Source organism: Acanthopagrus latus, chromosome 5 (genome assembly GCF_904848185.1).
Source record: "Acanthopagrus latus isolate v.2019 chromosome 5, fAcaLat1.1, whole genome shotgun sequence".
Taxonomy (NCBI): domain Eukaryota; kingdom Metazoa; phylum Chordata; class Actinopteri; order Spariformes; family Sparidae; genus Acanthopagrus; species Acanthopagrus latus.
This window is the reverse complement of record NC_051043.1, coordinates 28,328,661-28,353,757: the sequence shown is the minus strand read 5'-3', so window position 1 is coordinate 28,353,757 and position 25,097 is coordinate 28,328,661. Positions and strand designations below refer to the sequence as shown.

The window sequence follows — 25,097 nt, the reverse complement described above, 5'->3', positions numbered from 1 at the left end:
AGAATTACATCATCTCTAGCTTCTTCTTAGTTAAATAGTTCTGGGAAGTTATATCAGACATTATTATAGGTAATAATAATAATAAAACTGTATGTATAATATTAATTTGTGATTATTATGAATAATAGTGATGAAGGAGGGAGTTTAAAGGGATCAACATACACAGTAGCTGATTGGTTGGTTGGAGTAGCCTCGTTCTCAAATTTACAAGCCCAAAACTCGTTGCCATGGCAAAAACACTCGCGCATGCGCAGTTATGTAGAACGCGCAGCATCAGTTGTGGCGGTTGAATTGATCCGAAAACTTTGGAAGACAACGAGGCAAGTTAAACACTTAAAGATTGTTTGTTTGTTTTTTACGTTTCTTTTTAATGTATTAGTCAGGGATATGTTCTGCGTTAGCCGACAAAATACATGTTACGTGTATTTAATTTAGCTTCACGACGCTAGCGAGTGCCAAGCTAACAGCAGAGTCAAACTAAAGAGGCCGAGGTGAGTGTAAAAAGTGACATGTTCGTGTCATGAGCCGTTGGGACTGCTGCTTTGTTCGGCTCAATGCTGTCTGTCTTTGTGTGTGTTTGTGCCCACTTCACTATGAAAGTCATTCAGAAATTAGGACCTCCATAGTGTGAGCCCCATGTGATTCATGTCAGTGGGAGGAAGTTATGCGGTAAAGCCCCACAAGTTTTTCTCAAAGGGGGGACTGTCCTGCTCCTGACACACCAGTGCCCTCAGGGATTTTAGCCATTTAGTTCAGAGGACACACACAGGATGGGGGCAGGAATGAATCAGGAGGTATGATTTCCATTTTAATCGATGATTCAGGCCTTTTCTGTCAATGAAAACAATGTCAAACTAGCTTTTCACATGTTTAACAGCCTTTTTCAGGTCTTTTTTGTCACACTGATTGTTTGACCTGGTTTTTGTGCTCATGTTTAGAGGTCAAAACACAGTGATGAGCTCTGGGAGTTAATGTATGCCGGGAGCTGTGTGACAGTGTGTGTTTGTATGTGTATTGTCTTTCTAAAAGGGGTTGCAGGGGAGGGTGTGTGGGTCACAGCAGGTACTGGGAATGTGGCACAACAAGTGGGGCTGTGTTTTATGCCGCCAACTCTCCCTCCATCATCTCCCATCCCCCCCCCCTTTTGCATCTCAGATTTGGTATTCAGCTGACTGACAATAGAAGAGACTCTTTCATGCTCGAACAATACTCTCACCCCTGCCAGATACCCCCATGACACTCACACACACTTACCATCTACCCCCTCCAACTCCTTGGAGTGGTCTTTTATATAACACTCCCCACACACACACAGACACACACACTCCAGCGGTATGTCTTTTCCTTCTAAAGGCTATGCACTGCATGACAATCGAATGTAATCTGCCTCAAGTGTGTGTGTGTGTTTGTGTGTGCGAGAGAGAGAGAGAGCGAGCAAGGGAGAGAGCGAGAGAGCGAGCAAGGAGGCGGGACCGTCAGCCGAGCCATTCAAGTGTGATCACCATTACTCCTGAGCATTTATACAGTACAGCATCAACTGGGATAAAGACGAGGAGAGGAGAGGCTTGTCGGTTGGTTCAATAATAACAGGTCAGTCATGAGAAGCAGCGCAGTGTGTGGCTGTGACGCTGAGCCAGGCTGTCTGGAGGATAGGCAGAGGTGAACCTTGGGAGGTGAAGAGGACACACGGAGCATCCGGGATAAACCTGAAACAAACACAGACTCGGTCGCTGCCATGGGGGGCTCCCTCAGCCAAAACAGGAAGGGCTCCGTCAGCTCTCCGCGGAAGAAGAGCAGCATGTAAGACGAGATGCTTCATTGTTTGTGTGTTTGTGTGCAAGTTGTAGACGAGAAAGGGGAAACTTGCACAGGCAGCGGATTGATTGAGGAAAGGAGATCAATGTTGCCCTTTGGTACTTGAGATTGTGTTGTGTTGTGTTGTGTGTATGAGCTCAGTGCCTCTGAATCGTGGGGTGGGGTGAAGAGGAGTTGGAGATGAGGAGTTGAAGGGCAGTACTGAGACCTTGATGCTTCCTTTAGAGCTGGACTTTCCCTGCTTGACAGAAACCAAATCAGCCCATCAGTAACGCACAGCTTCTGCTGTCGAGCTGTTTTGAATACTATTTAGGTATTCAAATCGAAAGAAGAACAGAAGAGACAGAGTGCTGATGTCATTACAGATGTCAGAAGGGATAATGTGATGAACATGAGCTGATGCTCCTGAAATTAAGGAGCGTCCAAGCTATCCTATTTCAGTGGTTTTGGCATTTTGGCTGCAGCTTATGTCGTTACAACAGCAGAACAGAGGGGGTAATGCTATTGCTAGCTATTAATTATGCAGCTGTGACCCTTTTTATAAAGTGGTGCTTTAGTCAAACAAGCTGTACAGTTTATTTCTGACTGAGCAGATAGCCCGGCTTCCAAGTAGTGTGCGATGGAGCCTTCGTCTTGTCACAATGAAGGGACGTGGGAATGAAGACGCTGTTGCTGAGGCATTTGTCAGAGCTGAAAGCACTAAACCTCCGCTCTTTCTCGTCCTTTGCTCTAATCCTTTGTAACCGATAAAGAGTGAGCCCTTTTACTTTGTCCTCCCAGCTCATCCCAGTGATGCTTTGTATCTCCATTTATAAAAGCTCCCGCGACTCCCTTGTAGCTTCAGCGCACTCTCCTCTCTCCACAAATGTAAATGCACAGGCTATTTCATATTCAGCCAGTCTTTTTCTTAAAATATCACTGTGTTCGCGCAGGGATTCGGGTCATGGAGGACAGCGGTTGTTAATATGAGAAGTAGTGCTGATATGTACTGACGCAAATGTTTTGGTGTGAGTGACAACAACAAAGCTGCTGAGATGAAGCCACGCTGAAGCCATTCAAAATGTTTTACGGGCATTTTTTTTAAAAAAAAAACAACCGTTCGATCGTATGATCATTTATATGCATATTGTGGTCTTGTTTGTGTTAAGGCAGGAGGGGGTTGGGGTCCTCCCTCTGGGAAAACTGAGAAGCCAACCAGTGCCGTGCGATCGCAGTTTTCAGTTCAGCTTCAGGTCTAATTTTAGTTGGCTTAATCGTCCATTCTCTGTCTAAACTGGAACAGTCTTTGATATACAGTGCACTTCCTGTTCTCCAAAACCCCTGAACATCCAGACTATCCCTCATTTGGGAAGAACCTGACCTGCATTTGGAGCTCTTTTGTTGATGCGGTGGTATGAATTTAGGCCAGTGTGGGAAAAGACTTTTTATCTCTATAGAGATACACATTGTGAAAGAATGAAGACATATTAAATTATGCATAAGCTTCCACTAACAGGGTTTACCAGCATTGAAGTAAAAGTTGCTGCTGACTGAGGACCTTCAGTATTGATGTTGATGATGCAGATATGGGCTGCATCAATCTATTATTTTATATATACTATACTTATTATCATCTGGGATGACCCACAAAGTAATGGAAACAGACGTGTTTTCTAGGCTCACAAACACTTAAAATTGGTCAAAATATTAGAGGTGTAAATCGCAAGTTTCATCATGATACAATATTATGTTGATTCTTTGAACAGTGATACAGTATTTGACAATATCACAGTCTGCATACATTTATATCAACTCACAAAAAGCAACTCAAATATGATTTGACAATTTTATTAGTGAACTCTTCAGTGGAAATATAATTTTATCAATGCTTCCAGACATTTAAATGGATCTATTCCTGTTAATAAATAGAAAGCGCTGTGTAGAGAGCAGTTGTGCGTGGATGGAAATGGTGACACAGAATTTCAAAATAAGGGCGTATCCTAACGATGCTTGTGGATCGTTGATCACTGAATCTATATATACATATATTGATCCGGATAGATGTGTTGTTACACCCGTACAGAATGTCATTATGTCTTGTACAATATGAAACTTGATGTATATGTTTTGTTTATTTTACCTTTGACAAGAAGGTTTTGATTTCAGCCGTGTCTGTATGTCGGTTGGTTGGTTTGTCACCAGGAAGAATGGGTTCTGGTGCAGAATAGACCCCATTGACTTTTGGTGCAGATCCAGATAAAGTGAAGGTTTAGTTACCTGATATAACCCTGATAAATCTCTGTGTTTGATTTACAGTGCAATGAAAACAATTGAAAGCAGCTGTTCGACATTTTGAATGGAAATTGAATGAAGTTGATGCTGAATTTAAAAGGCAAAGAAAAGGAATTGAGACATCATAAAGCAGAACGGTCGGGGGTGTGTTGTCTCCCTGCTCTGTGCGTGCATGTGTATACAATGTACATTCACCATTGTCTGGGAATTGTATGCTCTGTGTCCCTGACTATGCCATGAACAATAGCTCAGTTGGTGTCTGTACATGACTCCTCTCAGTGTGAAACCCTCTGTTCTCTTTCCCTTGTTCCCCCATTCTCTCTCTTTTTGTTTTATCATGCCACTGTCAGTTAAGTTATTCTGACGCACTCTAGCCCTGCGAGTGCTATGGCGCCATTCAGTCTAACTCCATGCTAGGTTTCTGCTCTGATTGCAGCTAATTGGGCTTTCCCTATTAAAGATGCAGCGATATGAGGGAAGCACAGCTGTGCCTCCCAGAAGCATATCAAAGACGTCAGAGCACCTGTCTCTCTGTATATTTTATCTCTGAGTGGGATGTTCATGCTGAGCTGCAGTAAAGTATAAAAATCGACAAAAAGATAATACATAATCATGAGCACTTTTTTTACCTTCTTTTCCTGTCCCTGTGTGAGAGTGTATGTAGTGTCTATATGCATGTTTTTATTGTGTAATACACTTGTGACCACTTCCCAAATGGTTGAAACCTGAGATCCTGTCAGCCCTGTTTAAACTCCCAAAGGTGACATCAGACCTGTTAATGTATCTCCCTCGCTTTCTCCCACACATCTCTTCTTCCCTTCTTTTTTCCTCCTTCATCCTGGCTTCGTATCACAGGATGAAGTGGCTGAATGTGATGCTGCCTCTAATGTTGTTTTGTTTTATTTATGCAAGATCTCCTGGTGAAAGTCCAGTAATGACCACAAGATGGCGCCATATCATAGAACAAGTGGAAATGACCCAGCAGTTTTGTTCTGCTCAGGTCAGAATCAGAATGTTTTTTTACCAAGTTCATTTTCACATACGGGGAATTTGCTGTGGTCTGTATATGATGAAAATATAAAAAATAGAATAGACTAACACACTAAATAACGTTAAAAATAATATATTTTTTTCTGTTCTTATTTTGATTCTTAAAGGTCAGACATTGGAATTGCAAACATTGAAATGTTCTAAATGAATAAAACATACCAAACTACTAACTACACCATCAAAATGCTGAGTAAAATGTGGAAAGAAATGATAAGATGCTGTGCCCAAGCAGGGAAAACCGTGTTGGCCAAATATTTGGGACATTTTTATGTCAACAAACATGTTCGTAAACACAAAGGGCAATATAGAGTTAAACAAAAATACTCAAGGTCATTTACATGCATCGATAAGTGAACAAAATATGTATGTTAAGTCAATGACATAATTATCTTGACAAGCCTACAAACTCAAGCTGGGCATTGTTCTTTTTACAGCCTGACATTAGCACTCATGTTCATCTCTCTGATTGAAAAATCATCACAGTACAGTCTAGATGTGGTTATTTACTGTATGTTCATATATATTAATGACTTACTTATATTTACACATATGCACACCCATTTTTATACTTGGCAGACTGTGTTGTTGCAGTCGAGCATGTGTCAGAACTTCAACTTCCTCGATTTATAAATATCTTTTGTTCTGCTCTCTATTGAAAACAAGCAATACTGACTCAGCCTGTTTCCTGTTCATAAGATATTAATCTTTGCTGACCAAGTAGAAGATTGTTAAGAAAAGATAATCTCTGATGAAATATGAGAGAATCCACAATCAACATTTTGTTGTCTGACAGTTTATTACTTTAGTGCTGAGATCTGTGTGATAAAAGAAAGACTCTTCTCACCAAATGTGTAATTTCAGTCAGAGAGGAGTCATCCTGCGTAACTGGGATAGTTATGCTACAATTATAGCCATATTGTAAACACCGACAATGACATGTTTATTACAATGTGAGATTGTACTGGTCAAAGTAGAAACATTCAAAAACAGCACTTTCTGGATTTCTTGGAATGTAACTTGTAATTAAACAAAAATAGTGCCCAGGTCTAAAATTTAAAGCCCGAAAGCTGCAATTAGACACCGCAGTATGAAAATGTCAGACAGACAACATGCTGATGACTCCGTTATTCTTTGTAATACTCTGTAAAGTCAGGTTAGTGCTAGAGAGGAAGATTGTTAGGACATGAAAAATCAAGATGGCTCAACAGATGTCAGGGCAAGCTGTTCGTTAGATTACAATATACCTCATATAGAAAGCTGACATTCTGGCTAAGGAGGAGGAAAATATCTGTAGTGTCCGTGAGTTTTACTGTATTTAAGTTCTCCTGCTGGTGGCGCTTTATGAAAGATCAGGGAGTCGTTAAGGACACACGTGAGCTCTGAGTTTCAGGGTCATCAGGGCCACTTGTGGATCGTTGACTTAACGGGTCGTCATGTGTATAGCTGAGGCTAGGTGAGCCCAGGTGTGAATGGTTGTTAAGCTGTCAGGGGAGAGAACTCAGTCCAGCATTGTAGGTGGGTGAAAAGTAGCGTTGTAGGCCACCTCCTCTGTTCAAAGACCCTGTTCGAGTTGGACATAGATGGATTCCTTTACTCCTCTTTCAAACCATCTGTCTTCTCTGGTCAAGATGTTTACATTCTTGAACTCAAAGGAGTGATTTTTCTCCTTCAGATGTAAGTGGTCAGCAGATTCTTGACCCGAGGAGTCGGCCTTCCTCGAGGAGGTTGTTTTGTCCCCCCAGTGGAGAAATCTGTACAGTCCTGGCTGCACTGAACAGCATAAACTACATTACTCTGTTTATGCCTGGATGTTTTCTGCCTCTCTCTTATAGGATAGATTGATATAGAAATCTCTACCAAATTTCATGTCACTCCGTCTGGTAGTTATTGAGATATTTCCGTCTGGATCAGTGGTGGACAGACGGACTGACCAACATCCCCAGGGCCATGCTAGCATCCCTAAAAATAACCACTGTAAATTGAATGTAAATCCACCCATTAATTTTTAAGATTCCTTGTTACAGACAGTAAATTATCGGTGAGGGGAGGTGTTGACCTGATGGCGGTACTGTACGAAATGTCAGATTCATGACCCTCTGTCATCGTGTGAGGGATTGAGCGCGCAGATAAACAGTCTGTGATAGTTGAGACGCTTCTCTAATTCCCTCTCAGTGTGTATACGCACACACACACACAGTTATTTCACCCAGTGTCACATCACCTCTGTTGTGGCTTACTTACATGTTCATCATTGCTGATTTATTCTTAGCTCACAACCGCACATGCTGCTATCAGTCACCGTGTAATTGCCGATCATTGTCTCTGTGTGCTCAGGTGACGGCAGCTCTAGATCACATATGTCTGTACTGTATGTGTGGGTTCACTGTGTGCTATTTGTGGTTTCAAGGTATTACATAAGAGCTGATTCTTCTCCCTCTTTCTGTTTTCCATCTTTCTTTTTTTTTCTCTGTGTGGTTCATGTTGCTGCCGGGGAGAGAGAGAGAGTCCTGCTCCGTCCACTCCAGGATGCTGTCTCTCTCTCTGACTGTTTAAAGACATGTGCTTCCTGCGTGTTATTGTAGGTCTAGAGGCGAGTTTACAACTTCAAGGTGTGGGAGAGTAAACAGTTAGTGCAGCACAGGACGACCGTTGGATCTGAGTGGTGCTGCTTCAGGGGCTGTCTTTGCTTCAGGCAGATCATGTCCTTGCAAGACATACAGGTTTGTCCTCCCCTTTGCAGTGAGAGTACAAACCTGTCTGCCCTCTTAAAACATGCTGAGTGTTAAAAAAAAAAAAAGAAGAGGGTGGGGGGGAGGACAACGGAGAGAAAGGAGACAGGAATGTTAAAGAAAAACAACAGCATTTCACCGTCCAGCACTGCCCCAAGACTCAAGTTCTTTACATTTTCTTTGAATCTTAATTTTCAGAGTATTTACATCCTCTCAGTCCGTCTCTCCCCATTTTTAATTAATGCTGTTTTCTCCATCTGCCACGGCTTTTAATTTGCTCCATTTGTCACTCCAGCTATGACAGATTGAACAGAGACTCTTTCTTTGTGTTCACCAGCGTGTGACATTATTTCTCAGTGTGTTGGTGCATGTATTCAACTGGTGGAGCTTTCTGCCTTTTTTCTTTCCATCTCTACGTGAGTGTTAAACAGCAGGAAGTGCAAATAAACAAGAAAAGCATTTCTGCTACTTCTCTTTTCCCTGTCCACCTTTTAACCATGACTCAACCATCCTCCCTTTATCAGATTAGTCATGGTCCACGTTTTTTCAAAGACCACATCTCATCTGGCCTAGAAACGTGTGCGTGTGTGTGTGAGAGAGAGACCAAGAGAGAGAGAGAGAGATGTATAAATGTGAAATCCTGGACTTAAAGTTATATAAGCCACCCATGAACAGCCACAGAAGCACATGTGTGTGTGGGTGAAAGTGTGTGAGCAGCAATGAGCTCTTTCATCCAAATGGCTGCACCATTTTTTCTGTTGAACCTGTGTTTGGTTTATTGATTACCTGGATGTCTGGCCTGGATATTTTCTGTCAACAATAGATCCTCTGTAGGTTTGGTCACACATTATAGAATTAACGGCTACATTTCCTGCTCATTAGTAGCCTGTCTGTGGATTTTAGTAATATGCACAGTTAAGTCTTACTCCTTCACTGCTGAGAATATCTTGTTGCTTTCGGCTCCCTTTTTATTCATCCTGGGAAAATAAGTGCTCTTTTTTTTTGGGCAAAGCTTTACTGAATGTCACAATCTCAGTAATCCACGTTCTCTGCCGGGAGCTGCCGAGTAAACAAACCATTAACAGCTTAAACTACCGTAAAGACTCATGGTGGACTGCCCAAACTTGTAAGAGAAAATTCCCTCAGTCTGGTTATAAAAAGAGATAATTTGTGTTTATAGTGTGGGCTTTGCTGCATTTAACTCTGTAGTTTTACACTATGAGCTGCCATCCAAACTTGACATCTTCTACAGTTTACTTCTGGCTTCATCATTTCCTCCCGTTTCTTTTCATCTCCTCTTTCTCGAGGACACCAATGTCTGGTAGTCTGACTTTGCCTCTTAAAACAGGAAGCATCGCCTCTTCTCTCCTCCCCCTCACAATTGAGAAACTGAGAGCATATTGGGGAGGGGAGTTGAGTCGATGTCTGCTAACCAGCTGATCGTCCATCCAGACGGAGAGGGAGAGGGGAGGGGAGCAGAGAGAGGAGTGACTACTGATGCTCCAGTAATCCGTGCTGTGTGAGTCAGTGCTGTGGAGAGCAGAGCAGCAACAACAGCAGCAGCGTGAGGCACGTTTCCCTTTCACGAGAGTCAACAACGCAGAAGAGCAGGATGGGAAAGCTGAGCGGCTGAGCGAGAGGAGGAAGTGAGCGAGCCATATAGAAAGCAAGACAGGCAGAAGCTGACATTAGGAGGGCGCGAGACAAGAGGAGAGCAGAGAGACGACCGTTGGGAGATCGCTGAATCTGATTGACAGCAGCGGCAATAAAAACTAATCCGGGGAAGAGGAAGTTTACCGTTACATTTCAGAGGTGGCAGCAGGTTTAAGACTCGACACAGCGCAGGGATGTCCTGGTTGTCTCCGGTCCAGTGGGCCAAATGGACATGGTCAGCGGTGACTGGGGGTGCCGGTGAAGAAGGGCAGCCCGGATCTCATGATGACAGAGAGGACAAGTAAGAGGGCTAGGCCACAATGTTTGTGTGTTCAGGAGAGAGTGAATGTAGAGAGGCAGCTGGTTTACAGCTGTGTCTGTGTGTACAGAGATATCGGTAAAGAAAAGACAGATTTTTCTGTATTTGCTTCAATTCAAACAGCACCAGATTGATCATGTGCATGTGTGGGTGTTTGTGTGATGACTGCTAGATTCCCCTGAGTCATACTGACAGGTGGTGGATACACATACACACAGACAAACTCACGGATGCTGTCGGTGTTATAATCCCAGATTCTTCTCTCTGCTGTGGCTCCCGGCGCTGGACCATGCTGTCATTGGCTAAAAACAGATTCTTGGTCAAAATAACAGTCGGCCTGCTGCTCTGGAGTCTCTGCTTTGCTTTGTGCAGCATCCTGTTTCTTTTTTACGAGACACAACAACACTAAGGATCAGATTGACAAGGGCTGTTTGTGTGTGTGTGTGTGTGAGTGTGTGTGTGAGGGCCGTATGGCAGTTGGGGAACAGTTGCTGAAAGTTGGGGGAAGGGAAAAAAAGCCACAGTTTCCAGAGCTTTTGATTCCTTTTCTGTCCATTTCTAGTTTCTAAGTAACCATCCAAGACCGCAGCCTTTGGGGCCATCACTGGGATGTGATCCAATGTGTGTGTGTGTGTGTGTGTGTGTGCAGGGTTGGTGGGGGGTGGGTTATGTATATGAGGATTAGCTCCTGCATGGTGTTGTTTGTATAGAGCTCCGGCGTGTGTGAATGTGTTTGTGTGTGTGTCTGTGAACTGGTATCAGAGATGTGGTTGTGGCACCGCTGGCTCGGTTCCGTCGTGTGCTGTTTTTCATTAGAGCGCGGACGTTTTGATGTGAGCTCAAGCGGCTGGGAACGGGTGTACTCTCAAACAAACACACACACACACACACACACACGCACACACACGCACACACACACACACACACACACACATGAACTCTCACTCTCCCTGTCTCCCCCTCTCTTTTTGTCCCCACAGTTTGGAAATAAATTTGGGCTGGGTGTCTAGGCAGCTGACACGGCAGACCAAAGGACTGTGTTTTGTGTGTGTGTCTGTGTGTGTGTGTGTGTCCTCTTTGAGGGCCAAAGGATGCAGGTGGCCTTACAGGACTTCACTTCCTCTCCTCTCCCTTCCTCCAGCTTCCTTTAAAATAAAAAGCAGTTTGTTTATTTTGAGCTGCTTAGAAAGGCTCAGATCTTTTGTTCGAACGTCACCTTAAGAAAACAGAAGATTGATATTGGAGAGCCGAGGCTTATTTGTTAGGAACACACAACCTGGACATTTGCTGTTTTATGTGGCTGTTTGCGGCCGTCACATGTGGTTGTTTAGACTGATCAACAACAGAGACAGTGGCTCGCTGTTTGAGAAGCGTTTGTTATGGGCAATGTGATTTATTTTTGTATCTCAAAATCACTTCATGGGAATGGTTTATTGTGTTTTATGAATCCTATTTGTCAGTTTCACCACGTGCGCAATTTCAAACTGGAGATTAGATCATTAGTTCCAGATCACTTGCCAAACCCTCAAGCTGTGACCGCTCTCTCTTGTGTCGTCTCTTCTGTCTTCCTGAATGATGTTTTGTTAACGTCTTCCTCTCTCTCTCTCCACAGTTCAGACTCGGAGGGAACCTTTGAGACTCCGGAGGCAGAGTCTCCAGGTGTTGTGAAGCTACTGGGCCAACTGGACAACTCCAACCACACAGGTGAGATGGCTCAGCTGTTTGGCTGACCAAGTACTGTGATACCACTCAAACTCTCTGAACGGTGACATAAGATATCCTCAGGTAGAGTTTGGCATCAAGCCTCAACATTTTTTTGCTTCCACTTGAAATCTGGTGTGTTCGACTGTCTGTTTTTGACAAGATTATTCCTAAATGATTCAAAATCTTGCCAAGTGTTGGCTCTGTTTTAATTAGGGGAATTATTTGAATGGCTGCTCGGGTTTATACATTAAAGAGTAACTTTCCATCAGGCTGAAAATCTACTTTCACTGCTGGTTGAATTTGGAAAAATAGAAGTAGAGCACATGTTTCCTCCATGGCCCGACAGTTCCCTATAATTCAATCAAGCCTAATCCAATATCTACTCGATAGCCCTGCATCATAGAATTTAAACCACCTGTGACTGCTTAACCTTCATTTTACATCACTAGATCTGCAACAGCCGAACATGAGAACAACAAAACAATGCAGGATCCACATCGAGTTCTACTCACCTATAGATACCAGCCACAGAAATACACCCAGCATCCATACATTTTCCCTCACACTGTAAAAGAAGGAGTGACCACACCCAGATTTATTTTATGTTATTATTTTTTCGGGGGGTTTTGTGACACTTAAATTGCAGCAAAATAATTACACTAATGTCGTCATGCCCTGTCTGGACCACCATGTTCTTCGCAGTGTCGACCACAATCTCAAGTCGCCTGCTTTTTGATGATCGCACAGATGTGGGGGATCAGATTACGCTGCCATCGATACAGACAGCGTGTATAAAAAGTTATTAGTAATTTAAATGAGCTCTCCCCTGTGAGGCGCAGACTCGGATGTGGACTGTTAAATGGGGAGCACATAAAAGCTGTTTGAAGCTACCAAAGTGGCACACTTCTTTCCAATCCACAGCCCCATCCTCACCCCTCCCCTCCCACTGCCCTGCTTTCACCCACACAGACATCAGTACGACACAGTACAATCCATTATTACAATAACAGATAATCCAGTGGGCTATTATTTGCTGTTATATCTGAGGTTTACAAACTTTGCTTCTCCAGATTTCATCAAAATAACTGATTTAAATAGTTCTGTGCAGCTATAAGGATGAAAAGGTCTGTGTGTTCTGGATGTCTCGGCCACGTTTGGATCAGAACATATGGGACTCTGTGACAAATAATAACAAGAGAGATTAATGTGTTTGTTATTGAATCCAGTTCACAGACAGTAACAGTCTCCGTTTCATGCTAAACTACATCACATGCTCTGTACAATATCTGGGTTAGTTTCATAAATAAAAGATCAGCTGTGTGGAGAAAGTGATATTCCAGCTCACTATAATTAGACTCTTTAACGGCTCAGGGGGAGAATCACTGGTTCTGTTCATCGGATCACCCACAGGCCACAATTAGACTGTATGTACTGTTGAACCGGGACTGAGCTGAAACCTTAGAAAACTATTTATCTACCTGTATATCCGCTTCTCTCTCACTGGCTCTCTCTGTGTCCTTTCCTCTTTTTCGTCGAGTTGTGAAACTGTAATAAAGCCCAATGTTGTTTTTGTTGCTAGGCCACGTGGTGGTGTATACTCTGCATGACTGGGTGTGGTTCCTCTACATCTGTTCCCAGTCTCTGACAGCCGTGTGTCTGAAAGTACCCAGATTTTCAGCAGGAGCTTACATAAACTTGTATTAATTGAATGTGTGATGTAAGAAGTCACACGTAAGCTGTCAGTCATGACAAACGATGTGAGAAGCTGTTACCCACCCAAGGTGAAACCACAATGACTTCATTCATGTTGAGAAGAAACACAGGAAAAGGCTATTTCAGTTTTATTATTACGTGTAGTTGTGTGAGTTTTTACAGTGTGGGGGTGTATTTTTCAGTAACTGAGAGTCTTGTGTTTTCAGCAGCAGTGTGACTCAACAGAGACCAGCATGATCGTTAGCTAGCTGTTACCGGGATGTGTGAGGACACAGGATGTGAAGCGCTCTGAGAGGAAGCCAGAGGCCATTTTAAGTGTTCTAACAGGAGAAAGAGACGCCATCAGTTCAAGTTAAAGTCCCTGAATGACAGATAAAATCATTACGGAGCCACAGGATGAGGATGTGAGGTTTTACTGTTTTTGGACGGAGGAGCTGGAGGACAGATTAAGAAGATCTATTTGTCTTTGGGTCAAATGCTCAAGGAGAAGAGTTTCTTTAACACTGCACTTAGCCCCGAGCTAACAGGGAGGCTACATTGGGTTGGTTTGTTTGTTTGTCATCAGGATTACATAAAAACTACTCAACAGATTTCCATGAAATATGGATAGATGATGAGTCTTGGCTCAGAATGAACCCCAATAACTTTTTACACATCCAAAGTGGCCCATTGTGTGAAAACCTCTTCAGATGCTATTACTGTGCGTCTTCATTTCAAACTCATTATTGTGGTGTGCCTCAAAGTACTGTCCTATTTTGTTTGCCTGCTATATACTTCTCTTTGCCTGATGAGTCACTATAAAGGTATCTTATACCAGTTATATGCAGGTGTTATTCAATTAAGCATCTTATTGTTAACGTCTGCCGTCTCAAAGAGGCTTTAAACAAAATTGTTATTGCAAAAAAGCTCATTGTTAAGCTGTCATCGACCCTTTTTGTTTAAAAACTCTAAAACCTGTTGTACACTACCTGCTCGGCACCAAACAGCACACACACACACACACACACACACACACACACACACACTCCCCAACTATTGTGTGTGTGAATACACAACTGTTTACAAAGATGTTCTAATTAAAAGGTGATGACATGTCTGTGTTTGTTCACAACTTGCTTCCGTTGTACCCAAGTGCACAAGTAAACAGTTGTTTTAGATCATGTGTTTCACAGCAGAGGAAACTAAATGATAATAAATCTGATTAGTCTCAGTCATCAAGTTCTTTATCATGTCCCAGACAGCCTTGTCTCCGAGTTTATGAAAGGTCACGCTTCTCTTTCCTCTTTTATTACATTTTCCACTCTGAATTGTGTCTCAAGTTGAGATGATTTTTTTTAACTCTGTCTTCATCAGCCTCATCCAAAACGTCTGGTATAGACTCTGTTTAAAATATTGACCAGGTCCTTGAGACAGTCTTATTTGACACAGATGTTGATAACTTCACACTCATCTTAAGAATTCAATTCAGTCTTTCTTCAGGTTCATATAACTGCCTACATCTGAGATCTATTCCAGCCTTTTGTCAGCAGTAGGTCTGTGATCAGGGCTTGGTTCCTCACTCCCGACTCAACACGAGACGAGCACCTGGCTCAGATCCACCTGTTAATTTGTTCTTGTGATTTTCGTTATTTCTAGTTATGCTGTTTTTGTTTTTATTATTGTTCTTGTATATTATATTGTATTATATTACATGCCTGTTACTTTATTTTTCATAGTGAAGCGCTTTGTGATTCCTGCTTTTAATAAATCCATATCTCTCTGTCATTTTCACAGTTCTTCCTGATATTACAAACCACTTTTTGGATAAGAACTTGAACCAGAATGTGGGCCAAGTTACTTCCCAGGAGGTTGATTCCCTGAACAACCTCACCGGCTCTTCACCTAATGACAGCCGCTTTGGTTTGGACCAGAACCTCAACCTGACCCTCAGCAACAAACCCAGTCCCGGCCCTCTCCCCGAGTCTCAACCCCTCCGGCCTCCATCACTGTCCGTCGTCTCCCCGCTGAACAAACCCGACCCTTCGGAGGTGGACGACCAGGCTCCATTGACCTCCGACTCCAGCCCGGACTCAAACTTGATCCCCGGCCACGACATCGGCGTGCACCCTGATTTGCTTAATGGCAACATGAACTCTGACGCTGTGCTGTCGAACACAAAACTAACCTGTGAGACCAGCAGCACAATTCTCACGTGAGTAGAAAAATTAACAAGCATTCACACACAAAAAGCCCAGCGCTGTTCATCAGTCAGGAGCTGAATCATTATGACTCACAGATTTTCAAGCTGAACAAATGCTGCTCTCTCTTTTGTGGCTGTAGGGAACATTAGTGAATGCTCGCCATTGTGCACAATGAACCTGAAGTGATCAAAGTGTTCCAGTTTTAACCAGCCGTGGTGGCCTGTTGTGTGGCCTCTTTCTCTCCTGTGCATCCATTCAGTCCTCACCAGAGTTACTATAGTTTTTAAGTTTTTTTTGTCATTTTGGATGTCATTTACTTTTAGAGTCAGTTTCATTTTCACATCAGGGTTTTAGGAAAGTTTATTTTATGTCTTGTTGTACTCCACAGACGCTGAGTTAAGGTCATTTTTCATTGTTCATAACTGGATGAAGTTATTTATTTTCAACAACTGCTTAGTGTTCACTGACAGAAAATGATCTGTGTATGTTTAGAGGTGTTAATGTGTCAAACAATGCCCTCTTGTGGTGCTTTTCAGTTGGGTTCCTGCCAAAGCAGAACCTTGACTAACATCTTTATTATCTTGTTTGAGAACGTTTTTAAAAAAGCAACAGCATAATTATGATCCTCAAGCTTTTTGCAACACACAAATACAGGAAATGTTAAACAACAAACTACCAACCATAAACTTATATTGTTAGAAAAATCATTGCTGGTTGGCAAGTTCAGTATGATGCAATCAGATTCGGTACAAGTGAGTTCAAATCAAGTGACAACTGTGCTCTTGTATTACAATGGTCACTGAGATTAGATGTAGTTTTGCTTTGTTTATATTGATTTTTTTAGGCTAAATAATCGGGTTGACATGTGTGACACAACACTCTTTATATTAGATAATCATTACATAAGAAGAGTTACATATTTTAGGTCAATATACTGTGAATAATGTTTATTATTTCCCGTTTTCTTCCCTATTGCAGTCTTTAAATAAACCGTGATTTCTCTTTACTTAATTGGCCTTTTTCATTCCAGTTATCCTGAGTTATTTGACGTCATTTTTATCTTTTTTGCTTAGCAGCCAAAAGTATTTTGGAGATTTATCCTGAGCCACAAATTGGTCACATTTGGTTCAGAAACTTGCCATGAACTTTCATCCCAAACACTTTTATTATCTCTTTATGTCTGTGGTTTTACTATCCGGTTATACCTGAACTCTCCCCTGTCGACTTTCAGGCCTTTTCATTTACTAATCTATAACAACCCTGCACCCTGTGTTTAACCTAACCCCTGTCCCATCCTCTCCTGTGTCTTTCCCTCCAAACCTGTCTATGTACCTTCTCTCTGTCTCGCATCAGGACTGCTGAGCAAGTCCATTTCCTCTGTGTTCTGTTGTAAGTACTGTATAACCGTGCGTGTGTTTGTCACTTCAGTACTTGCTGTTCTTTAGTCCAAGCCCAGGCTTCCTCCACAGCCCCCTGTGTCATCCACCTGCCCTAAACCTTCCTTCTCATGCAAAGTGAAGGTGAAAAATAAGTGTACGGAGTAGATGTGGAACATAAGAGGAGAGAGCGTATTAGTGGAATTCCTGTAATTCCTGTAATGATCTACACAACTGTTACTGGTCTAATTTCAATTTGGCAAACACTCTCTCGTTAATCTGCTTTTTCTGCTGCGCAATTCAGCACTTTTAGCAGAGCATGCGAACACAGAGCAGAGCAATGAGGTCTGGCTACAAGGCTTTCTGTCTCTGCTGCTTTGTCCTCCTATCATAGCTGCAGTCCACCTGTTCAGACATAGAGAGAGATTGATGTGGTTCGTGTTGACACTGATGTTGTTGTTGACCTTCATTCTCAGGAACTCCTGTAAAGTGAAGCAGAACCAGCCGTTGCAAGAGGACTTCATCGGAAAGGTAAGAAGTGACAATGTGTCTGCTGCTCATCTGACATCAGGGTAGTGTAAACTTCTTAAAATGATCCAGTGAGAGAGGTTGACTCAGTTTTGTTGACGTTAAAGGACGACCATCATGGAGGCCACGCCACGGACGAGGAGAAGCTGGCGAGCAGCGTGGGTGTCAAACCAGACAAGGATGAAAGCAGTGAGTAAAATCAATGAGTATTGATTTTAATGTTGTGTCACAAAGCCAGCCAGTTGCAGTTCACACTGAGAGAGGGTACTGTGAATAGCTCAGTTATTACCCAGCTCAGTGAGGGACTCTACTGTACACAGATCAGATAACTAGACGTTAAAGTTTAGCTTTAGCTTCTCTCGATCGATACTGGACAGCAAGGTTATCTTTCAACATTAATCATTAACTTCTCACTAACTTGAAACTTGTGGCTGTGTGGGTCACGAGTACAGTATGTTTGTGCTCAAACATATTCAGATTATGTGATCACACCGGTGCCTTCAGGCTGCATGTGACACAGCTTTAGTGACGGACTGATCCTTGAGCGCCTCAGAGCTCCAGATGTTGATCCGTTGTACGATGTGTTTTTCTGTGAGGGTTGTTATTTTTCTAGTTTTCTTCGAAAATAGGCAACTATGAGATATGCACTGAAAGTAATCTATGAGCATTGTATGACAGCACACCCAAAGAAGTGCCTTGATTCTTTAATTATTTGTGCCTCACTGTGGGAAAACTGCCAGAGGTGCATGTTTACTTTAAGACTTAATGGTGCAACATGCAAGAAATTTAGTTTCAAAATTCTAGAATTATCAACAAAATGTCAGCAAGGTTTAGGTCGTATGTTTGAGAGATATTTCCTGAAGTGAGCATACATACATCTAACCCCATAATCTGTTAGTGTATCTCAAGCCTCGGGAGGTAGCTGCTGACTTCCCTCCGGCCTAACACCTCTCCTGTCATAATTCCCATCCTGGCCTACAAACCTCCTCCCGGCAATCCAAAGCTCCTTTGTTAGCAGTGTGAACGCTACCACAACACTCCGCCAAGCTAGTAGGACCATTAGCACGCAGTCAGTGACCACAGAAATGTAGTTTTCATGATTGGAGAAGAAACATTAGAAACACAAAACTACGTGAAACAAACAACGCATCTTTTCCAATCTTAAAAATAGGCCAGTAATTTCCTTCTGCTTGGGTTTGAACGTTTAAATGAAACTGAGTGTTATTGTGCTCAGCAGCAGACATAACTTATAAATTAGCAGCTAATTAGCCCACTAGCAAAATGATCATGCGGCTGGAATTAGTTTGTTAAAATACTACATTCTGTCAAAGAGCCTCTAATTGAATCTGTTTATTCATTGTGATAAACACATCGGCAGACATATTAGATTATAGGCCACAGCCTCACTGAACTTTATTTTGAACATGTGGATCACTTTCTCCTCAGGTCCAGACTGCCATGTGACACCGAAACCTGAGGACTCAGACTGCTGCTCTATGGTAAGTTAATATGACAATCAATCATTCATAGCTGCACACTGTCATGCATGTTGTCTGTCACAACAACTGCAACACGAAGCCTCCAGTGAACACTAGATGGGGGTAAAACACTCTTTTTAGTTACAGCAAACTGTGAACATCAGTTGCAGAGAAGAACAGCTTTGACCAGATATCTTAACTAGTCCAGACATGTCCAAGACACTGTTATAGTTTCCTTGTCACTGTCGCCGTGGCACATTGTGTTTAGCTCCACAGTCAGTTGAAGATGGATTTAAAGAGTTACTAGACTGCCTAGTTTTTGTGTTTGTATCGAAAGCTGCAGCGTGATCATCTGTCTGATGTGATGACCGCTCTGTGCTGTAGGACGACTTAGTGTCTGCCATGTTCATGTACTCAGGTGACAGATGGATTTAGATTTATCATTCAGGAGATTAGCATGTGACTGTCATAATCCAGGGAAGGACAAAATGAGAGAGGAGAGAGGCAGGAGAAGGAGAAGGACTGAGATTTGTAAGAACGCTCTTTGAAAGGCAAGAGGGGTTAGAAATGAGAATGAGAGAAAATTTGAGAGGATGATGGAAAAAAATTTAACGAGAGCAAAACAGAGAGTTGGCAGACAGAGACGGGGATATAATATGCGCAGTAAAAAATAACAACTCAGAGCTGGGAGTGCCAGAAATACTCTTATTTTATCAGTGTTGTTTTATGTAGTTTCGCTAAAACAAAAGTCTTTAAGCAGAATTTGCAACAATGGTGTAAAAAGTCAGAAATTGCAGTTTATCACAGAAATAAATGATTGTTTTTGTTTCTTTCTATCGCCTAACTGGTATTTTGTAACTTTCACATTTGATTTTCTTGTTTCTGGGAAAAAAAAGGATAATGTGCTACACAGAAAATAATGCAATGTGGCACTTTTAGCATTAATATTATTTGAAATATATGTAGTTACAGAACATATTAGAAGAGTAATGTTGAGTAATAAACCAATGATGAGAAAATGTGGAGGTTGAAACTCGAGATAAGACTTCCAAAAGTTTTACAGCAGTGTTCGTGGATGCTACAAAACAAAATGGAGGCTGTTTTTTCTTTCGGTCTTCTTCTTTTTTTAAAAATACCCTTTGAAATGCTTGAAAGGTCGAGCGCATAATTATTTTCCCTTTGCCCTCAGCAGTACGAGGAACCATGTAAGCTGAAGTCGGGGGGAAGTGAAATGCAGAAAACAGGAAGTCAGGTGCTGGATTCCATCTGCATCAGCGAGGCAGAGAAAGAGGCCGTGCTCACCCTGATTAGAGAGGAGGTACACACTTTCATCACGCTCATCCAACATGAAATATGTTATCAGTCTGTCTGTGTTTCGCCCCAGTGGATCACAGTTCAGCTCACAGCAACCATCTGTTTTCAGATCATCACTAAAGAGGTGGAAGCAAACGACTGGAAGAAGAAGTGTGAGATCAGCAGACAAGAAGTCACTGAGATGAGGTTAGAAAACACACTCTTGTATCCTTAAAAGGTCATAAATTTACCACCTCTTTATCTTTTTTTAAATAATAAGGGCTTTTTCCTGTCTTCAAGACCCGCCAGTCTGTCTGAAGGTTAAGTAAGACTTTCGTATTTTCTCTTTTTACAGGAAGATTGTTGCAGAATATGAGAAGACAATCGCTCAGATGATCGGTGAGTCAGTCAATTTACTGGTTGCTGTAGTGATTTTAGCACCACAAAATATAAGTTTCACTTTGTGTTTCCTCGTGAGTAAACGCAAGAAAGAAATTCTTTAGCGCTCTGAATAACATCTTCTTCTGTGTTTCTCTCAGAGGACGAGCAGCGCAACAAACAGACTTCCCAGAAGGCTTTGCACGACGTGACGATGGAGAAGGAAGCTGCCTTGGCTGACCTGAACTCCGTGGAGCGCTCTCTCTCTGATGTGTTTCGTCGTTATGAAACAATGAAGAACACTCTGGAGGGCTTTAAGAAAGTAAGAGGGGTCGCAGGACGGTCAGCCGTCAGTTTCAAGAGCTGAGTTGATCAGCTGATAAAAACTGTGACACAGTGAAGGTCAGATTAAGGCTGGAAGGTATCGTGTAATTAGGGGCAGTGGTCGCTGAGGCGGGAGACTAGCGGGGGTTTACATAGAAGGTCACCACATACTGTAAATCTTGCCCTCAACTTCATGACTAACCCACAGCTTGCTTACTCAGCAACTGCTGTGGAAAAACCCCTGGATTTAAGCAGTTTACCCACAAATCTTGGCCTCCGGTTGACCCGCAGCTGGTTTAGAGCAGCTGCTCGTGGGCGAACAGGAAGCTGTGGTGGAAGCTTCCAGGAGTAAATGTGTGCAACCTCAGGAATTCAGAAAGTAGAAGGAGAAGAGCCTCCAATGTTGTTTAAAACCAGAGTGTATATTTCAGATAAATAACACTGACGTTGTTCTACGTTTCCCCGTACAGAATGAGGAGGTGCTGAAGAAGTGTGCTCAGGAGTATCTGGCCAGAGTCAAACAGGAGGAGCAGAGGTACCAGACGCTGAAGCTCCACGCTGAGGAGAAACTAGACAAGTGCGTAAAGACTTTAAAGTTATTTTACCTTCAAGACCTCTACGGGCTCAGAACATCTAATGATTTCCGTTATTCCACGTATCTCTCAGGGCCAATGAGGAGATCGCTCAGGTGCGTACAAAGGCGAGCTCAGAGAACATGGCGCTGACCGCCAGCCTGAGGAAGGAGCAGATGAAGAATGAGTCTCTGGAACAAGCTCTGCAGCAGAAGGTAACCGACATCTTCATCTTTCATCGATGCTGATTCTTGATTAAACTTTAATACAACATTTATTTTATTTATTATGTTGTGTTTTCGTGCTGTCAGAGATGTGTTACATGTACGTATTAACCCCTTCGTTGTGTCGTTATAGAATCAAGAGATCGAGGAACTCACCAAGATCTGTGATGAGCTGATTGCCAAAATGGGCAAAATAGACTGAGCGACGCTCCCTGTGAGTCCCTCCGGTCCTGCCTAACAGTGACGCCCTGTGCATGCACCCAGCCAAGAAGCAGCTCTCCTACCCTCTGCCAGCCCCGCATCAGAGACTGCTCATGTACAGATGTCTGAAGTAACTTCCTGTAATACTACAATTTGCACTACTAGTGACCAGATTAAGACGAGTCTGTACATGCTAACTGTTGTTTGGACTCTGTTATATGTTCGTGGTCACATTGTTTTGTTTTTTCGCCATCTGGGCCTCTTCTGCTCTCGCCCATCGTGCCAGTGAACAACCTGCCCGTGACTCAACTTTAATTCCCAGCAGCTTAGCAGATAAATTCCCAGCGACTCCTCCAACAGGATGACATCATGCAGGCTGGGGTTGTCTTGGAGTCGCATTTAAGCAAACTATCCTGACAACATTTGTTTTATATTAAAGCTTCAATCCATAAAATGTATTTTTCTATGAAGTAAATAAGGATTTTACTCTGAAGGAGCAAAGCTCAGGGGTATTGTGTTGAGCAGAATGAGGTCAGGGTTAAAGTCAAGCTGCACAAGAACTGGAGGAAAGGATTTAGGATTGTTTGAGGAAATACAGTTTAGGATTATTGACGAAATACAGTCGTCCTCTGAGGCTTTGCTTTGGTAAGGAGTGACACTGAGACCGCAACACGTGTGGACCACATGTCAGTGAAACTAAAGCTGCAAATAATTCACAGCCTTTGTTTTTTACCCTGTGACACCACAACCCAGAGCATCAGCCACAGAGAAATATAATAACCTGACAATCATAGACTTTCCTGTGATTCTGCAAATATCCACAAAGTCAGTAAAGACACAACTTTATTCTGAAGAGGTACGTTAACTATCCTGTGATAAGAATCCTGATCAAGTGGAAATAGTTTTACAGTAATGACTCTATATTTTGGTTGGAGATATTTAAAAAAAACCATCACTGTGTCACAGATTGAGTATCAAGTAATCACATTTACCTCTTTGCACAAGAAGAGTTTGAGAGCTTTGTGAGAGTTTCTGTCTGTTGAGTATTAACAGCACTGCAACCAGTTATTCTGCAGATAAACGTTTTTCTCTGCATGTTTATTTTCATAGCTTTGTATTTCTCAAAATGCAGATTGTTTTTCTTAACATGCCAGTAAAATCTAGTTGTGTTGTGAGTAAAAAGGCTGCGACTTAGAACTGGTGCCAACGTGATACCAGAGTTCTGATTTTAACACTTTATTGTTTTGTTTCTTTTTAGCTTCTCGCCTTTTCTGTTAAGAGGATATTTTGTGTGTGGTTTTTTTTCCGCTTAACAAAATAAGCCAAACATCTCTCAGGGCTCCCCCGCTCGTCCTGGAAAATCTGGAAGACCGTCGACCAGTTTTCCAGTCACAGAAAATTAGAGAAAAAGCAGAATGTCCTGGAGAATCTTGTGACCTGAAACACAATCTAAACTCCCCAAAACTACACAATACAGTATGTATGTATGTATTATTGTTTTAAGAGACTTCTTTTTTATATTTACTTGATGAAAGTAAAACTTCCAGCAGCCTGTAGTTGCTTGTGTTCGTGCAGCGATGGATAATACACTGTAGATCACAGGAGAAAAAGGCATCAGGGTTATAAATTGATTAATTAAGGAACATATTCTGCAACATCGATGTTCACTGAAGGCTTCACACAAACTACAGTGTAAAATAGAAAATGTGTCAAAGAAACTGAAACTAAAAAGTGAAAAGACTAAAAATCTGAACTTTTGATACTTCACAGTTTTCAGCATTCAGTTTATGAAGTTTGTCACTGCTGTTAAAGTTTTAATATCTTGACCACCATGTAAATCCACGTCTGACACAAACACACTGCCGGTTTATATTTTGTGCCACTTTAATATTGTTTTGCTGCTTTTCGGCCGGTTCTTTAACTATTGTTTGTATTTGTAAATTAGAAAAAAGGCGATTTCACATTTATGTTGACACTTTGAGGACCAGATGTACGTGAGTGTACATTTGCTTGAATAAAAATAAACATTATTTGTTCTACGATAAGTTTTTCTGACTTGTGTTTTTTTGTCGCGATTACTTCTATGTGTCGGTATGTTTTTGTTTTTGTTTTCCAGGCAGTCGTCAGGATCCAAACAGGGAGGCAGGTCGGCTGAGAAACAAAAAAGCAAAATGTAAGTAAGAAAAGGAAGGCAACAAATCAGGAGTGATCTGAGAGCAAAAAGTAGGAACCAGGAGGACTCGAGGATGTAGGCAGCAGATCAAATCAACCAAAATAAAACGGGAAACAACTGAAACAAGAACCCAAACCCTGACGGTCGTGTGTGTCGGTATGTGTGTCATGGTGATGCACAGTGTTTATATCTCACATCAGGGTCACGACCCAGCTGAGGCTGAAATGATGTGAGTGAATAATGATATTGAGCTTTTTTGTTGGAAACCTCTTCATTCTTCTTCTTCTTCACAGCTTCATTCTTCATCCAAAAAACAGTCACTTGTTTACAGAAAGACTCCAGTGGCCTCAGAAGACGGTTAATCACAACACTGATACCTTCAAAACACTCCTGCGTCTCTCCCTGTTAAAGCTCGCTTTGTTAAGTCCATTACCGCAGGATGCTGGCGGTGCAGCATAGATGCAGATTACAGAGATAAGACCTTAATGCCTTCAGACAACCCCCCGATGTTGCCTCCATCAGAGCCTCCTCTCAGCTCATCCACTCTCCCTCTGGACTCCTGAAGACACAGTGACCCATCAGCCATCTTAAAGCCATGAAGACTCTTCTCGTCCTGCTGCTGTTCGTCTCTCTGGCCTGCTACAGTAAGTTTTTCAACAATCTCCAACAAAACTGGATTTTGGGAGGTTTTTTTTTTCAGCAGCAGCAGAAGGATTGAGTTGATTAGCAGCTGGAAGGAGTCACAGGAGCCTGGATCGCTTCTGTACTTGAAGAAGAACTTGGAGGATTCATTTTACTTTTTCTTGAATGTTTTTGCTGTGATATCGTCCATATAACACAAGATTCGAATGACACGTGTGTAAATTCAGACTGCATACTGGATAAAACTTAAAGGGTCGCTCCACCAATTTCCCACATCAAGGTGTGTTTTCAGGGAGAACTGCCGCGTTTGTGGGGGAAACAAAAAAACAAAAAAAACAAAAGTAGTATGATGCTTTTTGTGGCTCCAGAGGAAGCTGCGTGTAATCTGATAAATTGGCTCCAGTGATGTCACTCGATGACTGAGCTGCATTGTGGGTAATGGAGTGCTCACCTTCAGAATGGGGGAATAACAGG

General features: G+C 42.3%; 1 protein-coding gene across 4 annotated transcripts; it reads left to right on the top strand.

Annotated features, from left to right (window-relative positions):
• The first annotated feature begins 245 nt into the window (after window positions 1–245).
• On the top strand, window positions 246–23,853 carry LOC119019663 (transforming acidic coiled-coil-containing protein 1-like). Of its 4 annotated transcripts, none has more exons than XM_037098454.1 (13): window positions 246–320; window positions 11,450–11,541; window positions 15,028–15,445; window positions 17,287–17,341; window positions 17,446–17,527; window positions 18,785–18,837; window positions 20,006–20,134; window positions 20,240–20,316; window positions 20,465–20,508; window positions 20,649–20,809; window positions 21,282–21,388; window positions 21,478–21,598; window positions 21,741–23,853. In XM_037098454.1, the coding sequence occupies exons 1-13, from the start codon at window positions 247–249 to the stop codon at window positions 21,807–21,809; spliced, it is 1,482 nt and encodes a 493-aa protein (XP_036954349.1). In that variant the 5' UTR covers window position 246; the 3' UTR covers window positions 21,810–23,853. The 4 variants fall into 4 exon arrangements, with proteins under 4 accessions (XP_036954349.1, XP_036954350.1, XP_036954348.1 ...); XM_037098455.1 differs by lacking the exon at window positions 246–320 and adding an exon at window positions 1,490–1,800; XM_037098453.1 differs by lacking the exon at window positions 246–320 and adding an exon at window positions 9,318–9,819 and having other exon boundaries at window positions 20,009–20,134.
• The last annotated feature ends 1,244 nt before the right edge of the window (window positions 23,854–25,097 follow it).

What these genes read in the sequence shown, in the direction of transcription:
- LOC119019663 (XM_037098452.1), top strand. Translation starts at nt 9,713, where the DNA reads ATGTCCTGGTTGTCTCCGGTCCAGTGGGCCAAATGGACATGGTCAGCG. An exon ending in CATGATGACAGAGAGGACAA is followed by an intron (nt 9,820 to 11,449) that starts GTAAGAGGGCTA and finishes CTCTCTCCACAG; the next exon opens with TTCAGACTCGGAGGGAACCT. An exon ending in ACCAGCAGCACAATTCTCAC is followed by an intron (nt 15,446 to 17,286) that starts GTGAGTAGAAAA and finishes CTTCATTCTCAG; the next exon opens with GAACTCCTGTAAAGTGAAGC.